The 25,539-nt window shown below is 43.9% G+C and overlaps 2 protein-coding genes across 6 annotated transcripts; one reads left to right on the top strand and one right to left on the bottom strand.

The window, feature by feature from the left end:
- LOC126947600 (zinc finger protein with KRAB and SCAN domains 7) lies at positions 1-23,803 on the bottom strand. Of its 5 annotated transcripts, none has more exons than XM_050778404.1 (6): positions 23,496-23,803; positions 21,511-22,051; positions 13,675-13,843; positions 11,345-11,415; positions 10,916-11,042; positions 1-512 (listed from the first exon to the last, which is right to left on the bottom strand). In XM_050778404.1, exons 2-6 carry the CDS (start codon positions 21,931-21,933, stop codon positions 463-465), a joined length of 840 nt encoding a protein of 279 aa, XP_050634361.1. In that variant the 5' UTR covers positions 21,934-22,051; positions 23,496-23,803; the 3' UTR covers positions 1-462. The 5 variants fall into 5 exon arrangements, with proteins under 5 accessions (XP_050634361.1, XP_050634362.1, XP_050634358.1 ...); XM_050778405.1 differs by having other exon boundaries at positions 23,459-23,785; XM_050778401.1 differs by lacking the exon at positions 1-512 and adding an exon at positions 7,210-9,446.
- LOC126948966 (uncharacterized) lies at positions 22,247-25,539 on the top strand. Its single transcript, XM_050781388.1, has 2 exons — positions 22,247-22,425; positions 23,423-25,539. The coding sequence occupies exons 1-2, from the start codon at positions 22,247-22,249 to the stop codon at positions 23,967-23,969; spliced, it is 726 nt and encodes a 241-aa protein (XP_050637345.1). The 3' UTR covers positions 23,970-25,539.

Raw genomic sequence — 25,539 nt, 5'->3', positions numbered from 1 at the left:
TTTTGAGGTACTTCATCAATTGACAAATATTTAATATTTAATATTGTTGAATACTTAAAGTATACCAGGAGCTTTCTTCTCCATTGGCTCATGTAGGTGGCACAACTCCGCCACATTGTATAGAGATTGAAAAAGAGATTCGGACATAAGTCCTCCACAAGTTCACACCCTCAGTTATTGTGGGATGTAGAACTCAGGACACTGTGCTGAAGAGCACAAGACTATTGCCACTACATCAAGAAACTTAAAAAGAATAGGCTGGGTGTGGTGACTCATGCCTGTAATCCCACCGCTTTGGGAGGCCAAGGCAGGTGGATCACCTGAAGTCAGGAGTTTGAGACCAGCCTGGCCAACATGGTGAAACCTTGTCTCTACTAAAAAATACAAAAATTAGCTGGGCCTGGTGGCAGGTGCCTGTAATCCCAGCTACTCGGGAGCCTGAGGCAGGAGAATCACTTCAACTCAGGAGCCGGAGATTGAAGTAAGCCAAGATCGCGCCATTGTACTCCAGCCTGGGTGACAAGAACAAAACTCAGTCATACACACACACACACACACGCATGCATGTGCACACACACAAGAATATTCATGTACATTAAGGGAACTCTGATCTTTAACTTACTTATTCTTCCCTTTCACCTACTCTTTGGGTGGGTGGGACCATTCATTCTGATTCAAGCTGCTAACCCCACATCTGGTCCTAGGGAGGAATGATTACTCCTAAAATTCTAGTCCAGTCATTCTCAAATTTTAGAGAACATAAGGGTCACTAGAATATATGTTAAAAATAGATTCCAGCCTGCCTGTATCCAGCTTCTATTGCTCTTATCCACAAGTATACTTTTTCCTACAAAAATCTATTCATTCAGTCAAGTATAATGTCACTGCTCAGAAATCAGGGTATTTTTTGTGTGTCATAATTGCCTAAATACTCAGCAATTTCCATCTTTATTATGACATCTATCTGCCAAAGAAATTCTAACTCATTTGGGTAAATGAAATAAACATCTAGCTGATCAGGCCTTTTTAAGTTTGTGGACTGTGCCATTTAAGGGGAAAAAACATTGTGATTTTAGTCAGTTGACAATTCTTAACCAGGTATAATTTCAGAAATACCCATAGGCCAGAAAGGTGGGCCATCATACATTGCTCTCCTATTGTGTTTTCACGTAAAGCACTCACATGCCTTAAAAGGGAGTCTGCAACTCACCCTACTTGGCATCCACCTGGGTAAAGTGACCCTGTGCATATATTAGTGGAGGACTGTTATGGTTTGGTGAATAATAAATCTAAAATGTCCTATCCTGGATCAAGTACTAGCACCACTAGGTGTTTCTTGAGCCAGCTGTAATTATAACACCTTCCTGTACCCAACTGTGGCAAATTCTACTGGTCCCCATCAGGGCAGAACATGACCTGATGTTAGGGATAGGGGATTTACTTTCAATTTTTTTATAGTGCCACCATGTGCATATTCACAATGGACAAATTCACAATCTGTCCCTAACCCCTAGAGGTTTTCAGGAATGCTTGCTTTGTAGTACTCCAGAAAAAGGTCAACACCTTGACAGAACTGTCTCCGAACATGGGACAGTACTCAATCACTTGTTAACATCCACCATCTCTTGACCTTTCCTACTGGATTCAGAAGCTGAATGACCAGGGCTGGAGTTTATGACAAAGGTTTGGCTGTAGAATATTTTCATTGCATGTTTAAGAGATAAGTGAGTAAGTATACCACTCCTAGCACCTTTACCATGTGTGACCACCTAAACTGTCTCCTGGGTTTGAATTCTGTTTGACTAAAAAATATATATATTAAATTGGAAGTTCTGTAACACTGTTTACTGATACCCTTTTTCGTGGGTTCCCTCATGTACCAGAAACTATGCGTTGTATAACAAAACTTTTCCACTTCAGGAATATTTTTCAGAAATATGTGCAAAATATGGAAGCTCATGATGAATGATTTCTTGACCTCTAAAAACCAAAAATTTCTCTAACCCATATGATTTATCTGATGTCAAACAAAGTCTCTTGTGTGTGATGTTTGCTACAACTGAATGGTTTTTCACATATCTTAAGAATAGGTTATCTGGGCTGGGCATGGTGGCTCACACCTGTAATCCCAGCACTTTGGGAGACCAAAGCAGGAGGTTGCTTAAGGCCAGGGGTTCAAGTCTAGTCTAGGCAACATAGTAAGACTCCTGTCTCTATAAAAAATTTTAAAAATTGGCCGGGCGCGGTGGCTCACGCCTGTAATCCCAGCACTTTGGGAGGCCGAGGCGGGCGGATCACAAGGTCAGGAGATCGAGACCACGGTGAAACCCCGTCTCTACTAAAAATACAAAAAATTAGCCGGGCGTGGTTGTGGGCGCCTGTAGTCCCAGCTACTCGGGAGGCTGAGGCAGGAGAATGGCGTGAACCCGGGAGGTGGAGCTTGCAGTGAGCCGAGATCGCGCCACTGCACTCCAGCCTGGGCGACAGAGCGAGACTCCCTCTCAAAAAAAAAAAAAAAAAAAAAAAAAATTTTTAAAAATTAGCCAGGTGTGGTGATATGCGCCTGTAGTCCTAACTACTCAGGAGGCTGAGGTGGAAAGATCCCTTGAACCTAGGAAGTTGAGGTTGCAATAAGCCATGATCACACCACTGCACTCCAGTCTGGGTGAGAGTGAGACCCTGTCACTTAAAAAAAAAAAAAAAGATTTTGTTTCCAATGTGGAGTAATGACTTGTGACTGAAGGGTTTTCCACATTCAGTTCTTTCACAACCAAGCTATTTCCAATGAGACAGAGAACTTGGAAGGAGGCTCCGCTGGATAACTAGCCTGGAGGCTGAGCCAAAAAGAAAGCTAGATATAAATGCTGGCCCTGAGTGAAAAATTTTCAACCAGCTTAGCAAAATGTGAAGCTGCTTTTCTACTGCTGAAGTGCACAGTTACGTAAATTTACAACTAGCCTTCTAGCTTCAGATCTAAAGGGACAGTTTTAACAGCACCTACTTGGAATATAAAAGGAAATCCACTTTCCCTATTTGCAGACAAATATTAGGACTGCATTCATCATTCACTAATGAGGAAAAAGCAAATGCATGTGAAGGCAATGCAAAGCCTCGGCAACTTAAGGCAGTAAAAGAACATATGAAAAAAATATTCAAGAAAAATGAAATTCAAAAAGAGAAACAAAATGCACTGCCTTCAGTAATCCTGAAAGTAAACAAACAAACAAACAAACAAAACTGAAAGGAAACCAAAATGTAAAACATTACACAGTTGGCCCCCTGTATTTGTGGGTTCTGCATCCACATATTCTGAGGATATGGAGGGCTGACTGTAAGGGAGCATCTGAGGGCTTCAATATCCGAGGTAGGGGCATCCTGGAACCAATTCCCTGTGGATACGGAGGAATGACTATATATGGAAAAGGAGGTCTAATTACATATACAGAACAGAGGAAAATAATCTTACAGAATACTAGGTGTAACTTTATGCCAATGTTTGACAGAATAGTAAATATGATTTCCAGATATATATTAGAAAAATTTACACAGTAGAAAACCTGAAGAACAAAACCATTGAAAAAACCTGCAAGGATGCTAGAATAAGTCCCTCTACCCTGACACATCCAAACACCAGTAAAAAAGCGTATGTATATATGATGTGTCATTTCTAGCTAGCCTTCAAGGAATAACTGCTATATTACACACACTCTTCCAGAGTAATAAAAGAAAAAAAACTTCCAAATTCATTTTGCACAGCCAGCAAAACATTGGCACATTGAATCTACTTCTGAACTTAAAAAAAAAAAAAAAAAAAAAAAAAAAAAAAAAAACGCCAGGCGCAGTGGCTCACGCTGGTAATCCCAGCACTTTGTGAGGCTGAGGTGGTTGGATCACCTGAGGTTGGGAATTCGAGACCAGCCTGACCAACATGGAGAAACCCTGTCTCTACTAAAAATACAAAACTAGCCTGGCATGATGGCACATGCCTGTAATCCCAGCTACTCAGGAGGCTGAGGCAGGAGAATCGCTTGAACCTTGGAGGCGGAGGTTGCAGTGAGCCGAGATCGTGCCATTGCACTCCAGCCTGGGCAACAAGAGCGAAACTCTGTCTCTAAATAAATAAATAAATAAATAAAGATTTATCCCAGGAATACAAGAAAATTCAATTATTTGGGAACTTTTAGATTTTTATAACTTGATAGAACTTAGCAACTATTCCTAATAAAACTTTAATATAATATTTATTACAGTATATACTAGGTGTCAAGCACTGTTTTAAGTACCTTACATACTAATTTAATCCTTGCAACCCTATGAAGTAGCTCCACTTTATAGATGGAAGAGCTGAGACACAAGGAAGCTAGGTGATTTTCCCACAGTTACACACCTAAGAAAGTGGTGGACATGCAGATTTTTTTTTAAGACAGGGTCTCACTCTATTGCCTAGGCTGGATTGCAGTGGTGCAATGATAGCTCACTGGAGCCATGACCTCCCAGGCTCGGGCAATACTCCTGCCTCAGCCTCCTGAGTAGCTAGGACTAAAGGCATGCACCAATACACCCAACTAATATTTTTTTATTTATTTAGGGACAGGGTCTTGACGTGTTGCCCAGGCTGGTTTCAAACTCCTGACCTCAAGTGATCCTCCTGCCTTCACCTCCCAAAGCACTGGGATTACAGGTGTGAACCACCACACCTGACTGGATCCAGAATTTGAACCTAGGTTGCTGGGCACAAACACATGGTTTTATTTTTTTCTTTTGAGATGAAGTCTTGCTCTTGTCACCCAGGCTAGAGTACAATGGTACGATCTTGGCTCACTGCAGTCTCCGCCTCCCAGGTTCAAGCAATTCTCCTCCCTCAGCCTCCCAAGTAGCTGGGATTACAGGTGCCTACCACAACACCCAGCTAATTTTTGTATTTTTAATACAGACAGGGTTTTGCCATGTTGGCCAGGCTGGTCTCGAACTCCTGACCTCAAGTGATCTGCCCGCCTCAGCCTCCCAAAGTGCTGGGATTACAGGCACATGCCACCGTGCCCAGCCCAAACCTGTGTTGTTAACCACTATATTACCCTGCTTCCTCTAGAAATAAGGTTAGAAGGAAACTTCCTAAATGCAACAGAATATTTATCAATCTCCAACAATGACTGCAAATGAAAATGTGAAATAATAAAAACATCCCTCCTGGGATTTAAGAACAAGACATAGAAGACCTGTTATCTACTACTCAACATTTCTGGAAGTTCTTGCTAATGCACAACATAAGTGGCATAAGAATGAAAATAAGGCCAGCTCATACCTGTAATCTTAGCACTTTGGTAGGCCAAGACAGGCGGATCACTTGAGCCCAGGAGTTTGAGACCAGCCTGGGCAACATGGTGAAAACTCATCTCTACAAAAAATACCAAAAGATTAGCTGGGCATGGTGGCATGTGCCTGTAGTCCCAGCTGCTTGGGAGGCTGAAGTGGGAGAATCACCAGAGCCTGGAAAATTGAGGCTGCAGTGAGCCATGATCACAGCACTGTATTCCAGCCTGGGCAAGGAAGTGAGACCCTGTCTCCAAGAAAAAAAAGAAAATTTAAAGCTAAAGGAGCCATTAATTTATTATATACCTAGAAAATGAAACCGAAAAATAATTAAAACTAAAAATAATTCAGCAACATAACCATCCAGATTAAAATTTTTAAAATTAAAGTTTATACTAGCAATAACCAATGTAAATTGAGGTATGGCTTTCAAATGCAGCCAATTTTCCTCCATCCAAAAGTCTGAGGCTCTTAAGGATGTCAAGGCAATGTTTAATGACAACTACACCACATTGGTGTAGTATTCCCTATATCTACTCTTTTTTTTCCCTACTATTCCCACCTTAGTTATGAATAGTGCAGGTTCCCAACCTCTAAAGTGTTAGTGTGGTAGGCGATGAGCAGACAAGAACCAGAAGGTAAAACTGCAACATCCAATAAGCAGGATCATTCTATTGAAGACTTAACCAGAAATGTCCAGCTCAGGGTGGAGGGCTGGACCTATGTTCTCATATAGGGTTGGGCTTGTCCCTGGGATCTGGGAGCTTCCAAACTAAAACAATGAAAAAGTCCTATCTGCATATCTTCTAAAGGAAAACGGAAACACATACCAAACATATCATTGAAAACAAATCTAAAATATATATTCATAAGTGGCAAATTTTCAGTTCTGTCCTGGGTTCAATGTTTTCAGGACTCCTATTCTTTCTAAACTTGCCTGAGATATCGCCCTAGAATCACATCTAATCTTATTTTCTTATGCCTCAACTCCACTCTTTCTTCTTTGTTAAAACATACACCACACCTCAAAAAATCTCCCTTCCAGATTATATAACTCACATGGTTCCTCTAGCCTCCTCCTCTACTCTGTCACACTGTGGATCCTGTAAACCTGTTAAGTTTAGGGGATGGAAAGAGAAGGGACTGGACACCAGAGAGAAAGGTCCCCCAGATCTGGGACATATTGCAAGGGTGGAAGGGAAAAGTTGTTCAAGCTCATGAACTGACATGTGATGGCAGAAGAAGAGAAAATCTTCTGAGATTTCTTTTCTTATGTCTTCGGGGAATGAAAGATGGTCCAGAAGACAATTATGATAATTAAAGGTACAGCTCTCATCTTTAAATTAAGATGGCAGTTGTAGGTAGATAGGACTAGTTGATAAGGAAAACAGATTACTGTGAATCTATTATCTTGCCACAAGTCTAGTCATAGTGAATTCCAAGCATCAGGGAATGTGGCTAGCTGGATTTTCAATAATCTATACCACTGCTATGAAAGTCAAGTCTTCTGTGCAGTAAATTTTGACACAGTTCTTAATCTGTTGATTTAGGAAGCAGTGTACAGTTAGCAAATTCAGAACTAGACTCAGCACGGAGGGAAAGTCCATATCAGTGGGATATGATTGCCCAACCCAATCCCTAGATACACACACATTCACACACACACACACTCTCTCTCTCTTTCACATACACACACACACACACACACACACAAATCCATTTGCATTTTGAGGATGAAGTAACAGTAGTAAGACTTCGAGGAGTATATGCAAAAGATATCAGTAAGATCTAGGTATGTGATATTCTATGATGAGATGGACTTCCATCTTTACAATCAGCTGGTCCAGCTGGGGAGGGGAGAAAGATCGTGCAAACTTTAAGGATAATTCAATGTGACAGTTGAGATTTTAAAAATTATTTATTTAACAACTGGTATGTACAAAATACTATCTATATGGGAAAGAAATACCTACCTGACCTCAAAGAGCCTACAATAAGTTGGTATAGAAGTATACAGATGTGCAAAATTTACAAGGCAATTTAACAACAGTTACATATTGTAGCACCAGTGAATTCAAAGCACTGAGGTCAAATCAAGAGAAGTTGAAGAAAAATAAAAAAGTACTGGAAGAAGAAACTATTTCAGAGATGAGACGGATTTCAAAAATTGTGAGGGACAAAGATTAGCAAACAGAATAAAATGTTTTCTAGATAGGGAATGAAATTGATGAAAGGCTATAGATTAAAGTTTAAAGAGTAGATGGGGAGGGCCATAGCCAAGAAGCAGAAAGGCATGAATCAACCTTGTTGAATGACTTTGTATAAATGGTGAAATGTAGGAAGTAAAATAGAATAGAGAAGATATTATCTCTGTCTTTGAAAAGTGCGGAGTCTGATTATGAGATGCTTAACTAAGAAATGAAATAGATTTTAAAAGTTAAAATTTAAAAGTAAAGAAAAAAAGGAAATCTACAATTAAATGATATGTGTAGTCCTTACCTTCCTAATAATGGGTAAGAACTGAAATAAGTTACTCCTCCTCTCCCACCTTAGTGATCCAAGGCAAAGCAAGTAGCAAATGGTCCACTGTGACTATTGGCTCTGGGAAACCACTAAGAGCATCCTTCTTATAAAGAAAGCTTAACTCAAAGGTCCTTGCTCTCTGTCTCAGAGAATCATACCTTAAGAAACTGACCAAGCCAGACCTGAGGGCTTCTCTCCAGTGTGAGTTCGCTGGTGGTGATTAAAAGTGGAACGCTGACTAAAGGCTTTCCCACATTCACTACATTCATAAGGTTTCTCTCCAGTGTGGACTCTCTGGTGCACAATAAGCTGTGAGCTGTCACTAAAAGCTTTCCCACAATCATTGCATTTATAGGGTTTTTCCCCAGTATGGGTTCTCTGATGTACCATAAGGCTGGAGCTATAACTGAAGACCTTCCCACACTCATGACATTCATAGGGTTTCTCACCAGTGTGAATTCTCTGGTGTATAATAAGATGTGAGTTTTGATTGAAGGATTTTCCACACTCATTGCATTTATAGGGCTTTTCACCAGTGTGAAGTCTCTGGTGCCGAATAAGACATTTACTCAGACCGAATGCCTTACCACACTCGCTACATTCAAAAGGTTTTTCTCCAGTATGAATTCGCTCATGCTCAACGAGTTGCGAGTTCTGATTGAAGGCTTTCCCACATTCATTACATTTGTACGGCTTTTCGCCAGTGTGGAGGCTCTGATGTCGAATAAGACATTTACTCCGACTGAAGGCTTTGCCACATTCACTACACTCATAAGGCTTCTCTCCAGTGTGGGTTCTCTGATGGTCAATGAGATTTCTATTGGAACAGAAAGCTCTCCCACACTCATTACATTTGTAAGGTTTCTTACCAGTGTGCAGGACCTGATGTCGAACAAGACTTTTACTTCGAATGAATGCCTCTCCACACTCATTGCATTCATAAGGTTTCTCCCCAGTATGGGTTCTCTGGTGGTCAATGAGTCGGGAACTCTGAGTAAAGGCTTTTGCACATTCATTACATTTATAGGGTTTCTCCCCATTATGGAGTCTCTGATGTTGAATGAGATGGGAGCTGTGCCTATACGCCTTTCCACACTCACTGCATTCATAGGGTTTTTCCCCTGTGTGGGTTCTGAGATGAACAATGAGCTGGGAGGTTTGCCTGAAGGTCTTCCCACACTCATTACACTCATAGGGTTTCTCTCCAGTGTGGATTCTCTGATGGCCAATAAGGTGAGAACTCCGATTGAAAGTTTTGCCACATTCATCACATCGATAGGATTTCTGTCCCTTTAAAACTCCTTCATGTTCAGCAGGACTGGAGGACAGATGTGGATGTTCCCCAACTTCCTTATATTTGTCATATCTGTCTTTTGTGGATTTTTTCTTATCTTCATCTGTTATTTCCAAGAAAGCATTTTCTAGCTTGCTCCCTTCTTCATCTGAGGTTTGTGCTTCTAACTCTTTGGAAGTATCTTCACAAACATCTCCAGTCTCTGCTCCCCCAGGAACCATCCCAAAGAGTCCCCCTGATGTCTTGTTAGATGACTCTGATCCTTTAAAAATTTCCTGCTTTAGAGTCAACTCTGAACCCTTCATCATGTTCTCACCTGCTGCCAAAAGAAAGAAGACAACAACTTTTACCCATTTCTTATCCTGTTTAAGAAACAGAATCATTAACAGCTAACGTACCTGAAAAAAAGTCACATTATGGTTAAGAAATGAGATGACACATTGAGAACAAGAGCAAAATGGGAAATATTAATAGCTCATTTTTTCCCTAGGGATAGAAAAACAAGAAAGAGGAAGATGGTCAGTGAAGATGGGTGGAAAAAAGACACTAAGCCAGCACAACCAAGTCAGAAGGGTCATTGGAAAGCAAAAAAACTGGATTGCAAAGCATGCTGTGATCTTACAGAAGTTACTCTCGTGCTGTGTCGCCTTAGTAAAGTGATGAACTCTAAGATCCCTTCCAACCATAACATTGCATGGTTCCATTGTTAACAGAAAACATGTTGGGAGAGAGGAGGCTGGCAAATACCTCAAGCCAAACGTAAGAAAGAGACAGGGAAAAAATTGAGAGTGAATTGACTGGAAATTTCTATTATGGAGGTATGATAAGAAAAGTGTACAAAAAGAACAGATCTTATATGATAAACTCATCAACCACAGGATCTGCCTTTCCAAGAAGCCCTTTCAGGAAACTGCTCTGCCCCAGTGTTTGCAGAGAGGGATGCTTAGGCAACCACGCTTTGTGCCAAGTGACCCTGAGCATCCCATGATGGGCCACAGGTGATTGGACCGGCACCAGGTACTAGACTCAATGGCAGCTTATCTGTAGGTTAGGCTTCAGCCTCTGCTGTGGCCTGGGCCAAAGCTCTGCCCACATGAGATGATGGGTAATGGCTATAGCAATGGAAGTCCATCTCTGAGGAAATTTGGAACTGGAGGTAGGGCAAAATTAAGGTACTTATGAGTAGCAGTGGAAGCTGAAGTGGTGCACAGAGAGAAGCCAAGCCATTGAGAGATACAGCAAGCAACAAGTATAAAAGAACAGAAAGTACAATTAGAAAAGAGCCATGAAAAGGACAAAAGATTCACAGCGAAGAAAATGGGCAGCAGGAGGAGGACAAGCAGAGAGAAAACAGATACACTGCGAGCAGCTGCATTACATTCACACCAGAACATGGGCATCAACATGCATTTGCTTTTGCTGTTCAGGCTCCCAGGGTCAAGGCCCTGCTTTCCACAGTCTGGTCTAGCTGATCTGTTTCTTCCAGGTTCTCATTCCTTTAAGCCTATGACTCACAGCTCCTTATTTAACAATAACTTGAGTGGCTCTCTATTCCTTACAACTAAGAAGCCCTACCTAAATCACACTATATCAATTCATAATGAGGTGAAGAGAATGCTGATCATTGTTGAATCTCAGTGATGAATGCAAACAGGGTCCCTATATTATTCACTCTAGTTTATCTATGTTTGGAAATTTTCATAGTAAAAAGTTTAAAGAGACAAGGAATATAGAAAAGAGAATGTGCAGCATGCAGACTCTTAAGTGACTAGGAAACAGAATCATTACCCAAGGAGGCCATGCTACGGTCATTTTCCGGCATCATGTTCCACTGCAGGGCTCTCTGACTGAGTGCGGGACATTTCCATTTCTTCTGAGTATAGCCCACAGAAAGGTCCTCATACGCCACGGTATCCTGGAATGACAAGCTTCGATTGCTCAGGAACATTCACAGCCTGAGGGGCAGAGTCATCAGGGGTACAGAGGGCACAGGGTATGGGGTCTTCGTGGGCAAAAGCATGGGAGAGAGGAGCTGAGATGACACCCCAAAAGGACAAGTCCAGCGCAAGATAGAGTCCATTACCTCCAGGGGAAGCAATGAGGCAGGAGAGCCACAGGAACAGTCTTAGATGGGGCAGAGTCCTGGGGGTGAGACCTCTAGCCATTCCTGGACCAGACTAATGGGGATGTGGTAAAAACACAAAGAACCAAGCTCACCTGGGGCCTGACCATCCAAAGTCCTGAGTTCCCCACTTGAGGAAGGGTAGGAACTGGAGAAGCACATTGAGCTGAGGGAGGAAAGAAAGCTATGAGTGGGACAAGCCCTGCTTCCGGCTCCCATAAGATCTATATTCCCAATAAGTGGATTCAAGAGAACCCAGGCACCTCCACACACACTGACTCTTAACCTCTTCCATAAGGCATTATCCCAAGAGTGCTGTGAATTTTCCCTGGAGGGCACAGTACAAGGTCCCGTATCAAGCTGAGAACTGGGTGTTCCTCCAAGCCCTCACTCTCATCAACCTTTTTCAAGGAAGCTATTCTGGCCACACTCTCTCTCCCATGGCTTCCCTAGCACCAGCCAGCCCTGATTTTCCCCTCACAGTTGTGGTTCCTCATGCCCTGGTTCCTCTTCCTGCTCCTGCCCTCTCATTATAGACCCCTTAAAACTCAGGGCCCAGTGCTTCCTTGTTCTTTCCGTCAGCAATCTGACCAACTCTCATTGCTTTAACACCGCTCTCACAATTCTTACTTCTCTCCTAGACCCCTACCACATGCCTCCTGTTGCCTATGGGCCATTTCACTTGGGGGTCCTGCAACATCTTAAGTTCAGTGTCTAGAATGGATGGATGTTCTAGGCTAAGGTGGGAGGCTGGCTTGAGGCTAGGAGTTCAAGACCAGCATGGGCAACATAAGGAGACCTCTTTTTCTTCCTTCACTCTTCCCTTCCCTTCCTTCACTCTTCCCTTCCCTTCCCCTTCTCTTTTCTTTTCCTTTCCTTTCCTCTTTCTTTCTCTCTTTCTTTCAATTTCCTTCCTTCCTTCCTTCCTTCCTTCCCTTTCTTTCTCTCTCTCTCTCTCTCTCTCTCTCTTTTGAGACAGAGTCTCACTCTGCTGGAGTGCAGTGGCATGATCATGGCTCACTGAAACCTCTGCCTCCCAGGTTCAAGCAATTCTTATGCCTCAGCCACTGGAGTAGCTGGGATTACAAGTACCTGCCACCACACCTGGCTAATTTTTGTATTTTTAGTAGGAAGGGATTCATCATGTTGGCCAGGCTGGTCTCAAACTCCTGACCTCAAGTGATCCACCTGCCTTAGCCTCCCGAAGTGCTGGGATTACAGGTGTGTGTGCCACTGCTCCCAGCAGGAGATCCCATTTCTATACAAAGTTTAAAAAAAAAAAAAGCTGGTCATGGTGGCATGCCTGTAGTTCTAAGAGGCCATGGTGGGAGGATTTCTTGAGCCCAGGAGTTCAAGGCTACAGTGAGCTATTATGATTGTGCCATTGCACTCCAGTCTGGGTGACAGTGCGAGACCCTATCTGTCTTAAAAGAATAAATAAATAACATTAAATAAATAAATAAAATGTTCTTATCACCTTTCTTTCAGATTTCTCTATTTCTCCAATGATTCCATCATTGGCCAAAACAGTCTAATTCCCCTGCCTCTCCTTTCAAACTCAAGTTCCATGGATGTTTCCATGATAACATTTTTCATATTTATCCTTACCCATTCCTCTCTTTGCACTTCAGGCATTAATTGCCTCACATCTATTCTACTGCACCAGCCTTTAACTAAAGTTCCTTCCCCTTCAATCCATAATGCTCACCTGTGCCAGAGTAATCCTCCTGAAATACTATTTCTAACACATTATCCTCTGACTCCCAAAATATTCCTGCCTCAATCTCAAGGTCCTGTACAAACAAGGCCCAGGTTCCCAAATACAGTCTTCCCTAACTCCAGCTCAATTAGGGCTCAAGGAATCCCCAGCTTAGGGTCCTTGTTGTATCTTCTAATGGCATGCCCACTACTTTTTTCTCCCCTTCAAAATTCTTCCACATTTTTACTGCCCAATACACTGCTACCTCCTTCATGAAGCATCCCTTACCAGTTCCAGACCACAATGATCTTGCTTTTTACCCGGCGATCACTTTTTCCAAGGCCCACATTGCTCATTTGTGACAGGATCAAATGCTTGAGGACAGATATCATTCACATGCATCTTATGAGGTTGCCTCTTCTTACACATGACTAACTCATCCTACCACCTAGAGAGCAAGCTCTTTGAAATCAGTGACAATAGATGTACTACATCCCTCTGGTCTCTGACAGTGCCTTTCCTATGATATGTCCTTGATGAAAACTTACTAACTACATGAATGATTAGAGAATAAGCAAAAGGAACAAACAGGGTCACTAGGGAAGGAGAACATACAGCAGGGCAATGAGGGATTCCATGGAGTAGGAGATGGGCAGATAAAGGAAAAGAGACTCCACAGGAGAGAAGGGAGGCATGACTTAAGGTCAAAACTGGGGAGATAAGTACCGAAGTCCCCATTGGGGAGGTGGTGTGTCCCTGGGTCATAAGGAGGCGCTTGGTGGGCTCCAGGGGCTGAGCCCCCACTGAGGGGTGACGTAGGAGGGGATTCCTTTGTTGCACCCAGAGCTGCTGTGTCCTCCAAATGCATTTTCTGTTTCTGTGCTGGGGCTGAAACCTAAAGACAGGGAAATACAATTGGGTTCAAAAGAGCATCCTTGAAGGTACTGAACCCAAAACCTCTAAGCAGCCCCCTCCAGAAAGAAAGCCAGGGAAAAGAACAGCCAGAGTGTCCTTCCAGCCCCACCACTACAGCCTACTGGGGGGAAAAAGCTGACAGCAGAATCTAAAGTTTGCAATTCTACTTGCCATCCCTCTGTTGACCCTCTTGGTAGGAGCTTGAGGACCAGATTCTATAACCATTTCCACTCTGTGTCAGGTCTTCAGACACATATTTTCTTATGAAGAACCATTTAAAAAGGGAGCCAGGAGAGCAATTCAGTACATTCTCTAGGGTCTTAGCTGACAGAAAAGAACAATCAGAAGTACAAAGAATAGGCTGGGCGCAGTGGCTCACAACTGTAATCCCAACACTTTGGGAGGCCAAGGTGGGTGGATCACCTGAGGTCAGGAGCTCGAGACCAGCCTGGCCAACATGGTGAAATCCTGTCTCTACTAAAAGTACAAAAAAATTAGCCGGGCGTAGTGGCATGCAGCTGTAGTCCCAGCTACTTGGGAGGCTGAGGCAGGAGAATCACTTGAACCTGGGAGGCGGAGGTTGCAGTGAGCCAAGATCAGATCAGATCAGAGTGAGACTCTGTCTCAAAAAAACAAAAACAAACCAAAACAAAAACAAACCAAACAAACAAAAAAGGAAGTACGAAGGATGTAAAAAAAGATAAGTATGTGTATGTGCATGAGCACAAATAATGCTACTGACACTAACAGCTGAAGCAATACCCAGAACAGTGGCTGGCAAACCTGGAGAGCTTTTCCAATTTCTCTGAGCAAAAGTGTCTCCTCTTCAGAGAAGCTTTCCCTGAGCACACTGACAAAGCAGGGATAGTCAGACTCAATTAACCAATTATAATTTCTAGATTGCATGTATTAATCTTTAAGTAATCTTACTTAGGTCTTTATTGTCTATGTTTCCCCAACAGAGTGTAAGTTTTTTGAGGGTAAGAACTTTTGTCTTGATCACTAGCTCCAAAACAACACATAGCCCTACAATGGTGCTTGATTAATATCTGCTGACTGACTTCCTCTTGATATTTTCCTAAGACTTTAAGGTTATCTGCAAACTCAGTTTTCAATATGTACTACCTCTCCCCAATAATTTATATTTAAAAAGGCAAATAAGATCAGACACACTAACCTGTAGAAACCTTGAGAATACCTCAGAACATAGACATTTTATTTCTAACCCTTGCTTATTGTCATCAAACCGACTCCTCACAATCTCATGGTTACTCCTTTTAACAGCATGTAGGGCAGAAAAACCTAAACTATTATCTAAATAAGGCACACTTTGAAGTTCACTTGCTCTGGTATGTACACAGCACACCATAAGGTAAAAATAAGTTCTTCAATAAACCACACAGGATTCGCCCTATTAGGCTGTATCTGCTGAGATGTTAAGGGACTCTCTCCTTTAATATATACCTCACCAGTGTAGTGGTAGGACCAGCAGGTTCCCTGGATTCTGTAGTTCCCAAGCTCTCCCACTGAAACGTTCTTTGAAACTGAAAGACTCTCTAAAATGGGAGTCACAGCTCTTCAGTACAGGAGCTTTGGGTATTGGCATAAGATAGAACTTACTGCATTGTGATAATTCAACTTTGTAATTCACTAATAATTTAATCCTGGTAAAGTTCCTGTTCATTATCTAGGACTTTTATATGGTTTGGATTTGTGTCCCTGCCCAAATCTCATGTTGAATTGGAGGAGGGGCCTGGTGGGAGGTGACTGGATTACAGTGGTGGCAGGGCAGGGGGGGAGAGGGGGACAGATTTCCCCCTTGCTGTTCTTGTAATAGTGAGTTCTCATGAGATCTGATTGTTTAAAAGTGTGTGGCACTTTCCTCTGTGTGCTCTCTCTTTCCTGTCACAATGTGAAGAGGGTCCTTGCTTCCCCTTCACCTTCCACTATGATTTTAAGTTTCCTGAGGCCTCCCAGTCATGCTTTCTGTTAAGTCTGCAGAACTGTGAGTCGATTAAACCTCTTTTCTTCATAAATTACCTAGTCTCAGGTAGTTCTTTACAGCAGTGTGAAAATGGACTAATGCAGAAAATTGGTACCAGGAAAGTGGGGCACTGCTATAAAGATACCTGAAAATATGGAAGCAACTTTGGAACTGGGTAACAGGCAGAGGTTGGAACAGTCTGGAGGGCTGAAAAGAAGACAGGAAGATGTGGGAAAGTTTGGAACTTCCTAGAGACTTGTTGAATGGTTTTGACTAAAATGCTGACAGTGATATGGATAATGAAGTCCAGGCTGAGGTGGTCTCAGATGGAGATGAGAAACGTATTGGGAACTGGAACAAAGGTCATTCTTGCTCTCCTTTAGCAAAGAGACTGGCAGCATTTTGCCCCTGCTCTAGAGATCTGTGGAACTTTGAACTTGAGAGAAATGATTCAGGGTATCTGGCAGAAGAAATTTCTAAGCAGCAAAGCATTCAAGAAGTGACCTGGCTGTTTCTAAAAGTGTCCACTCATATTTGTGAACAAAGAGATCTGAAACTGGAACTTACATTTAAAAGGGAAGCAAAGCATAAAAATTTGGAAAATTTGCAGCCCGGCCATGTGGTAGAAAAGAAACACCCATTTTCTGAGGAGAAATTCAAGCCTGCTACAGAAATTTAAGTAAAGAGGAATCAAATTTTAATGGCCAAGACAATGGGGAAAGTGTCTTCAGGGCATTTTAGAGACATTCACGGCAGTCCCTCCCATCACAGACCTGGAGGTCTAGGCAAAAACTGTGGTTTCATGGGCCAGGCCCAGGGTCTAGCTGCTCTGTGCAGCCTCAGGACATGGTCCCCCGTGTCCCAGCCACTCCAGCTCCAGCTGTGGCTAAAAGAGGCCAAGGTATAGCTCAGGCTGTGGCTTCAGAGGGTGCAAGCTCCAAGCCTTGGCAGCTTTCACATGTTGTTGGGCCTGCGGGTGTGGAGAAGGCAGGAGTTGAAGTTTGGGAACCTCCTCCTAGATTTCAGAGCAGGTATGGAAACACCTGGATTTCCAGCCAGAAGTCTGCTGCAGGGGTGGAACTCTCATGGAGAACTTCTACTAAGGCAGTGTGAAGGGGAAATGTAAGGTTAGAGCCCCCATACAGTCCCACTGAGGCATTCCCTAGTGGAGCTGTGAGAAGACAGCCACCATCCTCCAGACCCCAGAATGGTAAATCCACAAACAGCTTGCACCATGTGCCTGGAAAAGGCGCAGGCACTTAATGTAGTTGGTGAATGCAGCCATGGGGGCTACACCATGCAGAACCACAAGGGCTAGTACGTCCAAGGCCTTGGGAACCGATCTCTTGCATCAGCATGCCCCGGATGTGAGACATGGAGTCAAAAGTGATTATTTTGGAGCTTTAAGACTTAATGACTACCCTGCTCAGTTTTGGACTTGCATGGGACATGTAGCCCCTTTGTTTTGGCCAATTTCTCCCATTTGGAATGGTAGCATTTACCCAATGCCTATATCCCCATTGCATCTGGGAAGTAACTAACTAGTTTTTGATTTTACAGGCTAATAGGTGGAAGGGACTTACCTTGTCTCAGATAAGACTTTGGACTGTGAACTTTTGAGTTAATGCTGAAATGAGTTAAGTCCGGGGGACTGTTGAGAAGGGATAATTGTATTTTTCAATGTGAGAAGAACGTGAGATTTGGGAGGGGCCAGGGGCAGAATAATAATGGTTTAGATTTGTGTTCCTACCCAAATCTCACATCGAATTGGAGAAGGGGCCTGGTGGGAGATGACTGGATCATGGGGTGGATATCCCCTTGCTGTTCTTGTGAGTTCTCATGAGATCTGATCATTTAAAAGTATGTGTCACTACCCCCTGCATTCTCTTCTGCCACAGTGTGAAGAAGGTCTTTGCTTCCTTTTTGCCTTCTGCCATGATTGTAAGTTTCCTGAGACCTCCCGGTCATGCTTCCTGTTAAGCCTGTGGAACTGTGGGCCAATTAAACCTCTTTTCTTCTTAATTATTCAGTTTCAGGTAGTTCTTTATAGCAGTGTGAAAACAGACTAATACAGAATCATAGGTTTCCTTTTCTTGAAAACATGAGAAACTCATTCTAATACAGCATTCCACAGCAAGACCCTAGAGAAAAGGTGTTGGCTTAGAAACTAGGGAGATGGAAAATCCTGGTCCTCACATTTGATGGTAATCAGAAACAACCACACTTCAGCTAAATCTTTTGGGCAAGGGAATGCTTACTACGGGTGCTCACTTCACTTGTCAAGTGGAGATAACGATTACTGCACTGCCTGTTTTGTAACCCTGGCAGGAGATGAAAAAAGATACAGGAAATAGGCCAGGCACGGTGGCTTACACCTGTAATCCCAACACTTTGGGAGGCCAAGGCGGGCGGATCACAAGGTCAGGAGATCGAGACCATTCTGGCTAACACAGTGAAACCCTGTCACTATTAAAACTACAAAAAATTAGCTGGGCATGGTGGTGGACACCTGTAGTCCCAGCATACTCCTGCTGAGGCAGGAGAATGGTGTGAACACAGGAGGCGGAGCTTGCAGTGAGCTGAGATCGTGCCACTGCACTCCAGCCTGGGCGACAGAGTAAGACTCTGTCTCAAACAAAAAAAAAAAAAAAGAAAAAAAAGAAAAAGATACAGGAAACAAAAAAATTCTGCAAGTTGCATGACTCTGCAGCCCAGTAGGGATCACTGTACAACCCTTTCCCAGCCACAATGTGCACACATGTACATGCTCCTTCTGCAGCAATAAAGTGGCTTGCTCCTGATAAGCAAAATGACTCCAATTTACCTGGACCCTCCTTTATCTCCTCTTGGCAAACTTCCATGGAAAAGCTTTGTTTATTCATTTAGCCATTCTGTAAACATTTTCTGAACCCCTACCGATGAAAGACAGTACTGCCCTTATGTCTTCATGTCAGAAAACAACACTGACAGTAGTGGGAGAGTAAGAAATGGACTCCAGAGACCCTACTCCCAGGCTGGAGCCATGAGCATTCAGCTGCCTCACCTGTCAACTGTTAGTCATGTTCTTGGGTTGTGACTCAACAGTCACCCTTTTCTGAGGCTAGCTGGATAAAGCACTAGAAATTTTAATGGAGGAAGCATTCACTTCTTAAGCAAAACCAAGCAAGAAATAGGGAAATTTTCCTTCTGCCACCCTCACTAAATGGTTCTCTAAATATGTCTTCAGCCACCTGTCATTGCCATGGCTGGCTCAGCTGCTCTCTAGACCCTTGTGACAGCTGATTTACTCATATGTGCTTACTTATTTACACAAAGAAAATGATGGTTGATAATGACAAATGTGTACTGCTGATAATCCTGGAAAAATGTCTAGCCCCAGGATCCTGATCAACTAGAACTGATTCCCTAGTGATATGTAATCATTTTTTAAAAAGCATTGAATAGGCTGGGTGTGGTGGCTCACACCTGTAATTCCAGCACTTTGGGAGGATGAGGCAGGTGGCTCTCTTGAGTTCAGGAGTTCAAGATCAGCCTGGACAACATAGTGAAACCCCATCTCTACTAAAAATACAAAAATTAGCCAGGTGTGGTGGCTCACACCTATGATCCCAGCTACTAAGGAAGCTGAGGTAGGAGGATCACTTGAGCCCAGGAGGCACAGGTTGCATTGAGCCAAGATTGTGCCACCACACTCCAGTCTGGGCAATAGGGTGAGATTATCTCAGGAAAAAAAAGCATTGAATAAAATGATATATTGGGAACTTGGGAAATTTTCTGTACTGTTTTCCCCTGATAAAGTACAAATGGATAAAGTAGAGGGGACCTCTAGTCTACCCTGCTTCTATTATAGGGGAACAATTTAAAACTCATTAGGAAGAACTAGCTTATCCATGGTGTGATGATCTTTTGATGTGTCAACTTGGTACTAATCAAACATCAATACAGGTGTTGCTGTACACTATTTTAAAAATGTGATTAAAGTACATAATAAGTTTACTTTAAGTAAGGGAGATTATACTAGATAATGAATGAATGCATGAGCCTGATTCAATCAGTTGTAAGCCCTTAAAAGCAGAGCTAAAAGTTCCATGAAGAAGAAATTCCAGGCCAGGTGTGGTAGCTCATGTCTGTAATCCCAGTGCTTTGGGAAGCCAAGGCAAGAAGATTTGAAGCCAGGAATTCAAGAACAAACCTGGGCAACATACCAAGACTGCATGTCTACAAAAATAATAATAATAATAATTAGCCTGGTGTGATGGCACATGACTGTGGTACCAGCTACTTAGGAGGCTAAGGTGGGAGGATCACTTGAGCCGGGAGGCTGAGCTTGCAGTGAACCATGTTCATGCCACTGCATTCTGGCCTAGGCAACAGAGCAAGACCCTGTCTCAAAAAAAAAAAAAAAAAAAAAAAAAAACCAGAGAAAGAAGAAAGGAGACAAAAGAGGAAAGGAAAAGGACAAAGAAGAAAGAAGAAACTCCACCTGTGCACTGCAGCTTCAGCTTGTGCCACTGTTTTGGGCTGCCCTTGTCGATGGCCTGCCTATGTGTTTCAGACTTGCATGGCCAGCCTCACAATTACATAAGCCACTTACTAGCAATAAATCTTTTTTTTTTTTTTTTTTGAGATGAAGTCTCGGTTTGTCACCCAGGCTGGAGTGTAGTGGCGTGATCTTGGCTTACTGCAACCTCTGCCTCCTGGCTTCAAGTGATTCTCTTGCCTCAGCCTCCCCAGTAGCTGAGATTACAGGTACATGCCACCATACCTAGCAAATTTTTGTACTGTTAGAGACTGGGCTTTGCCATGTTGGCCAGGCTGGTCTCAAACTCCTGACCTCAAGTGATCCACCCCCTTCGGCCTCCCAAAGTGCCGGGATTACAGGCATGAGCTACTGTGCCCAGTCAGCAATAAATCTCTTTACACATGCACATGCACGTGCACACATACACACACATACACACACACCCCTCTCTCCTACTCATTCTACCTCTCTCACTGAACCCTGACTGAAACACATGATCACAGAGCTAGATGGCATTATGGTCCTAGAAACCAGATTTTCCAATGTGTCTTACTGCTCACTCTTCCCAACTATCCCTCTAGTTTAAATTACCTTGCCATTACATTTGCGAGAACTCCAGGAAATAGGGAAAACTTAAATTAGATTTAAAGATGCAAAAAGATCCCAGTTAGGTTTGGAGAGCTAGCAAAAGGAATAAATAATTACAAGGCCCCAAAATGTCACCTTTCAAGGAATCAAAGAGGCAGGAAAATAGAAAATTGACTCTGAGAAGTCCAAGGAAGTGAGCAAACAGAATGTCTCAAATGAAGGCCCGTATTATCAGCATACCCAAAAGACCGCCTTCCCCTGATCACCCTATTCTAACCAGCATGAAGATCCCCTGCCGGCCAGGAGTACCATGCAAATCCCCAGGATGAAGCTAGGCTCAGAACACAGTATCTCACAAGGCGAATCACACAGCTTAGCTGGGATGCGCATTTGTATTTATGGCTTGGAGCACAAAACTGTTTTCCCTCTATCCACAGGACAAGTTCAGGAACCCTTAAGGCAAACTGGCCCAGGGCCTGGCCTAGGGCCCATGCCTAGGCTAACCCAAGCACTAGAGAAGCATCAGGCTGCCATTCTAAACCCAACTGCTCACCTCCTCTGGTCCACTGAGGTGTCTCTGGAAATCCTCCACCACAGCCACAGCCTCCTCACCACTCTCAGGGTGATGCAGCTGCACCCAGGTACGGAGCTCCCCAGGGAGGATGCTCAGGAACTGCTCGAGCACCAGCAGCTCCAGGATCTGCTCCTTGGTGTGCACCTCTGGCATAAGCCACCAGTGGCAGAGCTCCCGGAGCCGGCTCAACGCTTCCTGTGGCCCAGACATCTCGTGGTAACATAATTGTCTGAAGTGTAGCCGGAAGATTTCACAGATAGGAGGATGGTTCTTTTGGAGACTGCTGCCCTGCCCCCAGCTCTGGTTCGCTGGCTCCTGCTTCACAGTCAGGCGCCCCTCCTGCTTCTGGAAAGCAGTACTCCTGGGGATGAGGCCTAAATTTCCCCTGCCTGAAGTGGTCATTGTGACCCCAAAGAGAAGCTTGTTCCAGCTGCAATTGGTCCGATTAAAATGATGGTCTATAGTTCAGGTCTCAGGAGCTGTTTTTCAGGGTTGGAGAAAAGGGTGATGGTAGTGTTGCCTACAGAAACAAAAGTGAAATCAGAGTTCTTGGAATATTCAGCCCCAGGCTGATGACAATCCTCCACTGAGTCAAAAAACAAAGTTCCAGGAAAAAAGAACACAACTGGGCATTCTCGCTAAGCATCTCTCCAAATGATGCCCTTCTTAAAGTTTCAGTGGCTCCCATTACCTACAGGATAAAATCTAAAGGTCTATGCCTCGCATTCACAGCCCTTCACCACCTGGCCTTACCCACTTCACAACCAGCCACAACCCCAACCACTCACCCCAAGTACCCATGCAAGAAAGACAGCAATGGTCTCCAATGTGGGAAATGCAGAATACCCCAAAGGGTGCAAGAGAAAATACTAAGTTATTTAACTCCCATTTAATGTATGTTTTATAATGTGCATTACAATTTGTATAGTAGTACTCATGTTTAAATTACAAATAAACCAATGTAGGGAGTAGGTGACCAAACCTCTTCTGATAGAAATGCAAAATAAAGAAACTTTGGAGCTAGAGCTCTAGAGACACAGCTAGAAGCCACACTTACTCTTTCTTTGAATTTTTCTTCTTCAACTTTTGACAAATTTGTCTGTCAAGATCATGAACAAAGGCAATTTTTTCTTGGTTTTTCTGATTGCCCCATCAGGAAGAGTGCTGGTAGCTTCCCTTTGTGTACCTCTCACTATAACCCTTTAACTGGTTTATGCCCAACTCACCACTCTCATCCTCCAAACTGCTGGATGGCCACCAAAGGAAAGGAACCAAATGGAATCAGAAAATACCAGACCTTTTTTTACTCAATGCACCTCCCCTAGAAAGCCTTCCTGACCACGCTAGGCTTAGACGGGTGGTTATCATCTCAGCAATCCCAAACTACCTTTTTCATTCAAACCTCTAGTAGAGCACGTCTCACACTGTAATCGTTTGTGGTTTACACGACTGTCTCCCCTGCTTTCTGGGAGGATACAAAGGGCAGAGCTAACTTCCAGTCATCTTTGTCCACGTGTGTACATGGCACACATAATTGGGAAACGAATGAATATGATACATTTAACTGATACTGAAGTGGAGGAAAACTTTGAACGTTTGAAAATCAGCACCTTATTGGTAACTAGGGCATCTGTGCTGTGCTTCCAAATCACCAAGCGTCCCAGATCCCCCTCTCAATCTCTTTAAAAAGACAAAGAAGGACTTTAAAATAATCTGTAAACTCTGCTCTAAGATCCCACACGTGTAGAAAGTTCAGGCCATTCTCCTACTTCCCATAGTGTTCCGAATGCTCAGCACTTTAAAATCTCAATTGGATTTTTGCATTTCCAAGTCACGCTCCACGTTTGCGATTCTGAGCTTGGGTCTGACCCAAATCTGACGGTTCACACAGTTTCCCACTGCAAGAGCTGGGAAAACAGCGATCTACCTTTCGTGTTACACCAGGCTTCAGCAGCGCCGCTCACCTGGCCACGTCTGCCCTGTTCATCGCTGTACCCGCAGATACCCGGCTCCGTGCCACGCACGAATGGTCAGGGGTATGGGACAAAGAAGCGGCTCCACATTGGGCGGCTTCTGAGAGTCACGGGGACCGCGCCGCCTGCTGCCACGAAGAAGCGCGGTCCGGGCCAGCGTCGGCCACCCGAGCTCCGGCCGCGCCTCCCTCCGCGCCCCGGCCCACTCGCAGTGGCACTCGGCCCCGAAGCCGGACACCTCTACTGCCCGTTAAAGCAAAAACAATGGCCGAGCCGGAAGCGAAAGAGGCCTCGACTTCCGCCCCCTCCGGGATCCCGGAAGTCTCCGCGAAGGTGGGCGCGCGCGTTCCCGCACCCGGGAGAGCTGGCAGGGCTTTCTTCTCGGCTGTGCCCGGCCACCTGCTGCGGGCGGGGGCGGGGTCTCGCGAGGGCTCAGGTCACTCACATCCCGCTCTCAGGACATAGTCGGAGAATCCAGACGCGTCCCAGCTCTACCCCCTCTTCTCCAGGTGTCCTTGGGAAAGATACCCAACCTCCAAGCCTGTTTTCTCATCTGAAAAAATGCAGAGCATAATGCGTACCTCACAGGGCTGGGAGCACCAAACGAGGTAACAGACACTATACAGCAAAAGGCCTGGCATATCCTGAGCAGTCAGTTATACCATGTGTGATGCCCAATCTGAAGTCTCAGTGAAGGGAGCAGCAAGCATCTCCCATCTTAAAAATGAAGAAGCATGTCTAGAAATTGTGATATTTTGGCCCATAAATGTGGTTAATATTTCCTAAGATAGCACCAGTATTCTGGTGTCCATGTAGAGGTTCCTAGGGAGACCAAGGAGCAGATAAATTGAGAAGGTGTGGGGACAGTTTGTAACCTAGGAGGCAGTTGTCTAGCCTCTGGGTGGCAGATGGTACCCAGGTGAACTTCACTTTGAAGAATGGTTTACTACAGAAGTAGGATATGAACAGGTCCTTGTTACAAACACGATTGAGCAGACCCTGTGTGCTAATGACCATGGGTGAAGGGCAAAGGGTATGATGAGGTTAACTGTGTATCTTTATTATAGTGCAGGAGGTAGGTCCTTTACAGGGCCCAAAGTAAACAGTCTCCTGGACTGTCTAGGGATGGCAACATTTCAAAGGTGTCCTGGGCCTAACCCTGGCCCTGACATATGTTCCTCATATAGCTGCATGAGCCAAGATAGAAACAAAGACACCAGAAGTCCTGCTCCAGAGTTTCCACAAGCTTAAAAGTAATGTCTTGGAGCAATCTTTGTCCATTGATCCTAATGGGTGGTTTCCCATCATCAAGGTCCCCCTCTCCATTTGGAAATCTCACAAGGAGGTTTTGGCTGTTTAAAACCAGGAACCCCAGCCTCTGCCTGACATTGATGCTAGACATTGCCTGGCAAATCAAGACCTCAGAAGCTTAGGATTCTTGAGATGGAAGGCAAATCAAGGCCCCAGAAGCTTAGGATTCTTGAGATGGAAGGCAAATCGAGGCCCCAGAAGCTTAGGATTCTTTAGGAGGAAATCTCCCAAGGCCAGGCTAAATGCTCTCAGACCTGATTTTCAGTTCTCCTTGACCATGTGTTGTCCTGCAGTCCTGGCTTACTAGTATAGGAGACACAAGGATTTGGAAACCCAGATTGAGGTTTTTTTATTCTTCAGAGCTGTTTCATGCTCAAGTAGTTGTCTTTCATTGGCTGTAAGGACCAGGCCCGTCTGAGCAGTGTGTTTAGACTTCAGAGGCACTTCTGTGACCAACACTGTGGGCTTGACCTGATCTACCATGACTGGATTGGGTGCCAGTGGGCAAGACACTTGATGATGCCTCAATATAGCACCTTAGGACACGTACCTTTGGGCCAAAGACAACCACAGAAAGCCTTTAGGAATTCTGTACTCTAACTCGATCTCTCTTAAAAACCATCACCCAAGCTTTGGTATGAGAGCTAACAAATAGGTAACTCAAGTTCTACATGCCTGAAAGGAAACTTACCGTCTATCCACAGCCCTGAAGCTCCAACCCATG

This window comes from Macaca thibetana, chromosome 2 (assembly GCF_024542745.1).
Source record: "Macaca thibetana thibetana isolate TM-01 chromosome 2, ASM2454274v1, whole genome shotgun sequence".
NCBI classification, from domain to species: Eukaryota; Metazoa; Chordata; class Mammalia; order Primates; family Cercopithecidae; genus Macaca; species Macaca thibetana.
The sequence above is the reverse complement of the archived record's forward strand: the minus strand, read 5'-3'. Positions and strand labels throughout refer to the sequence as shown.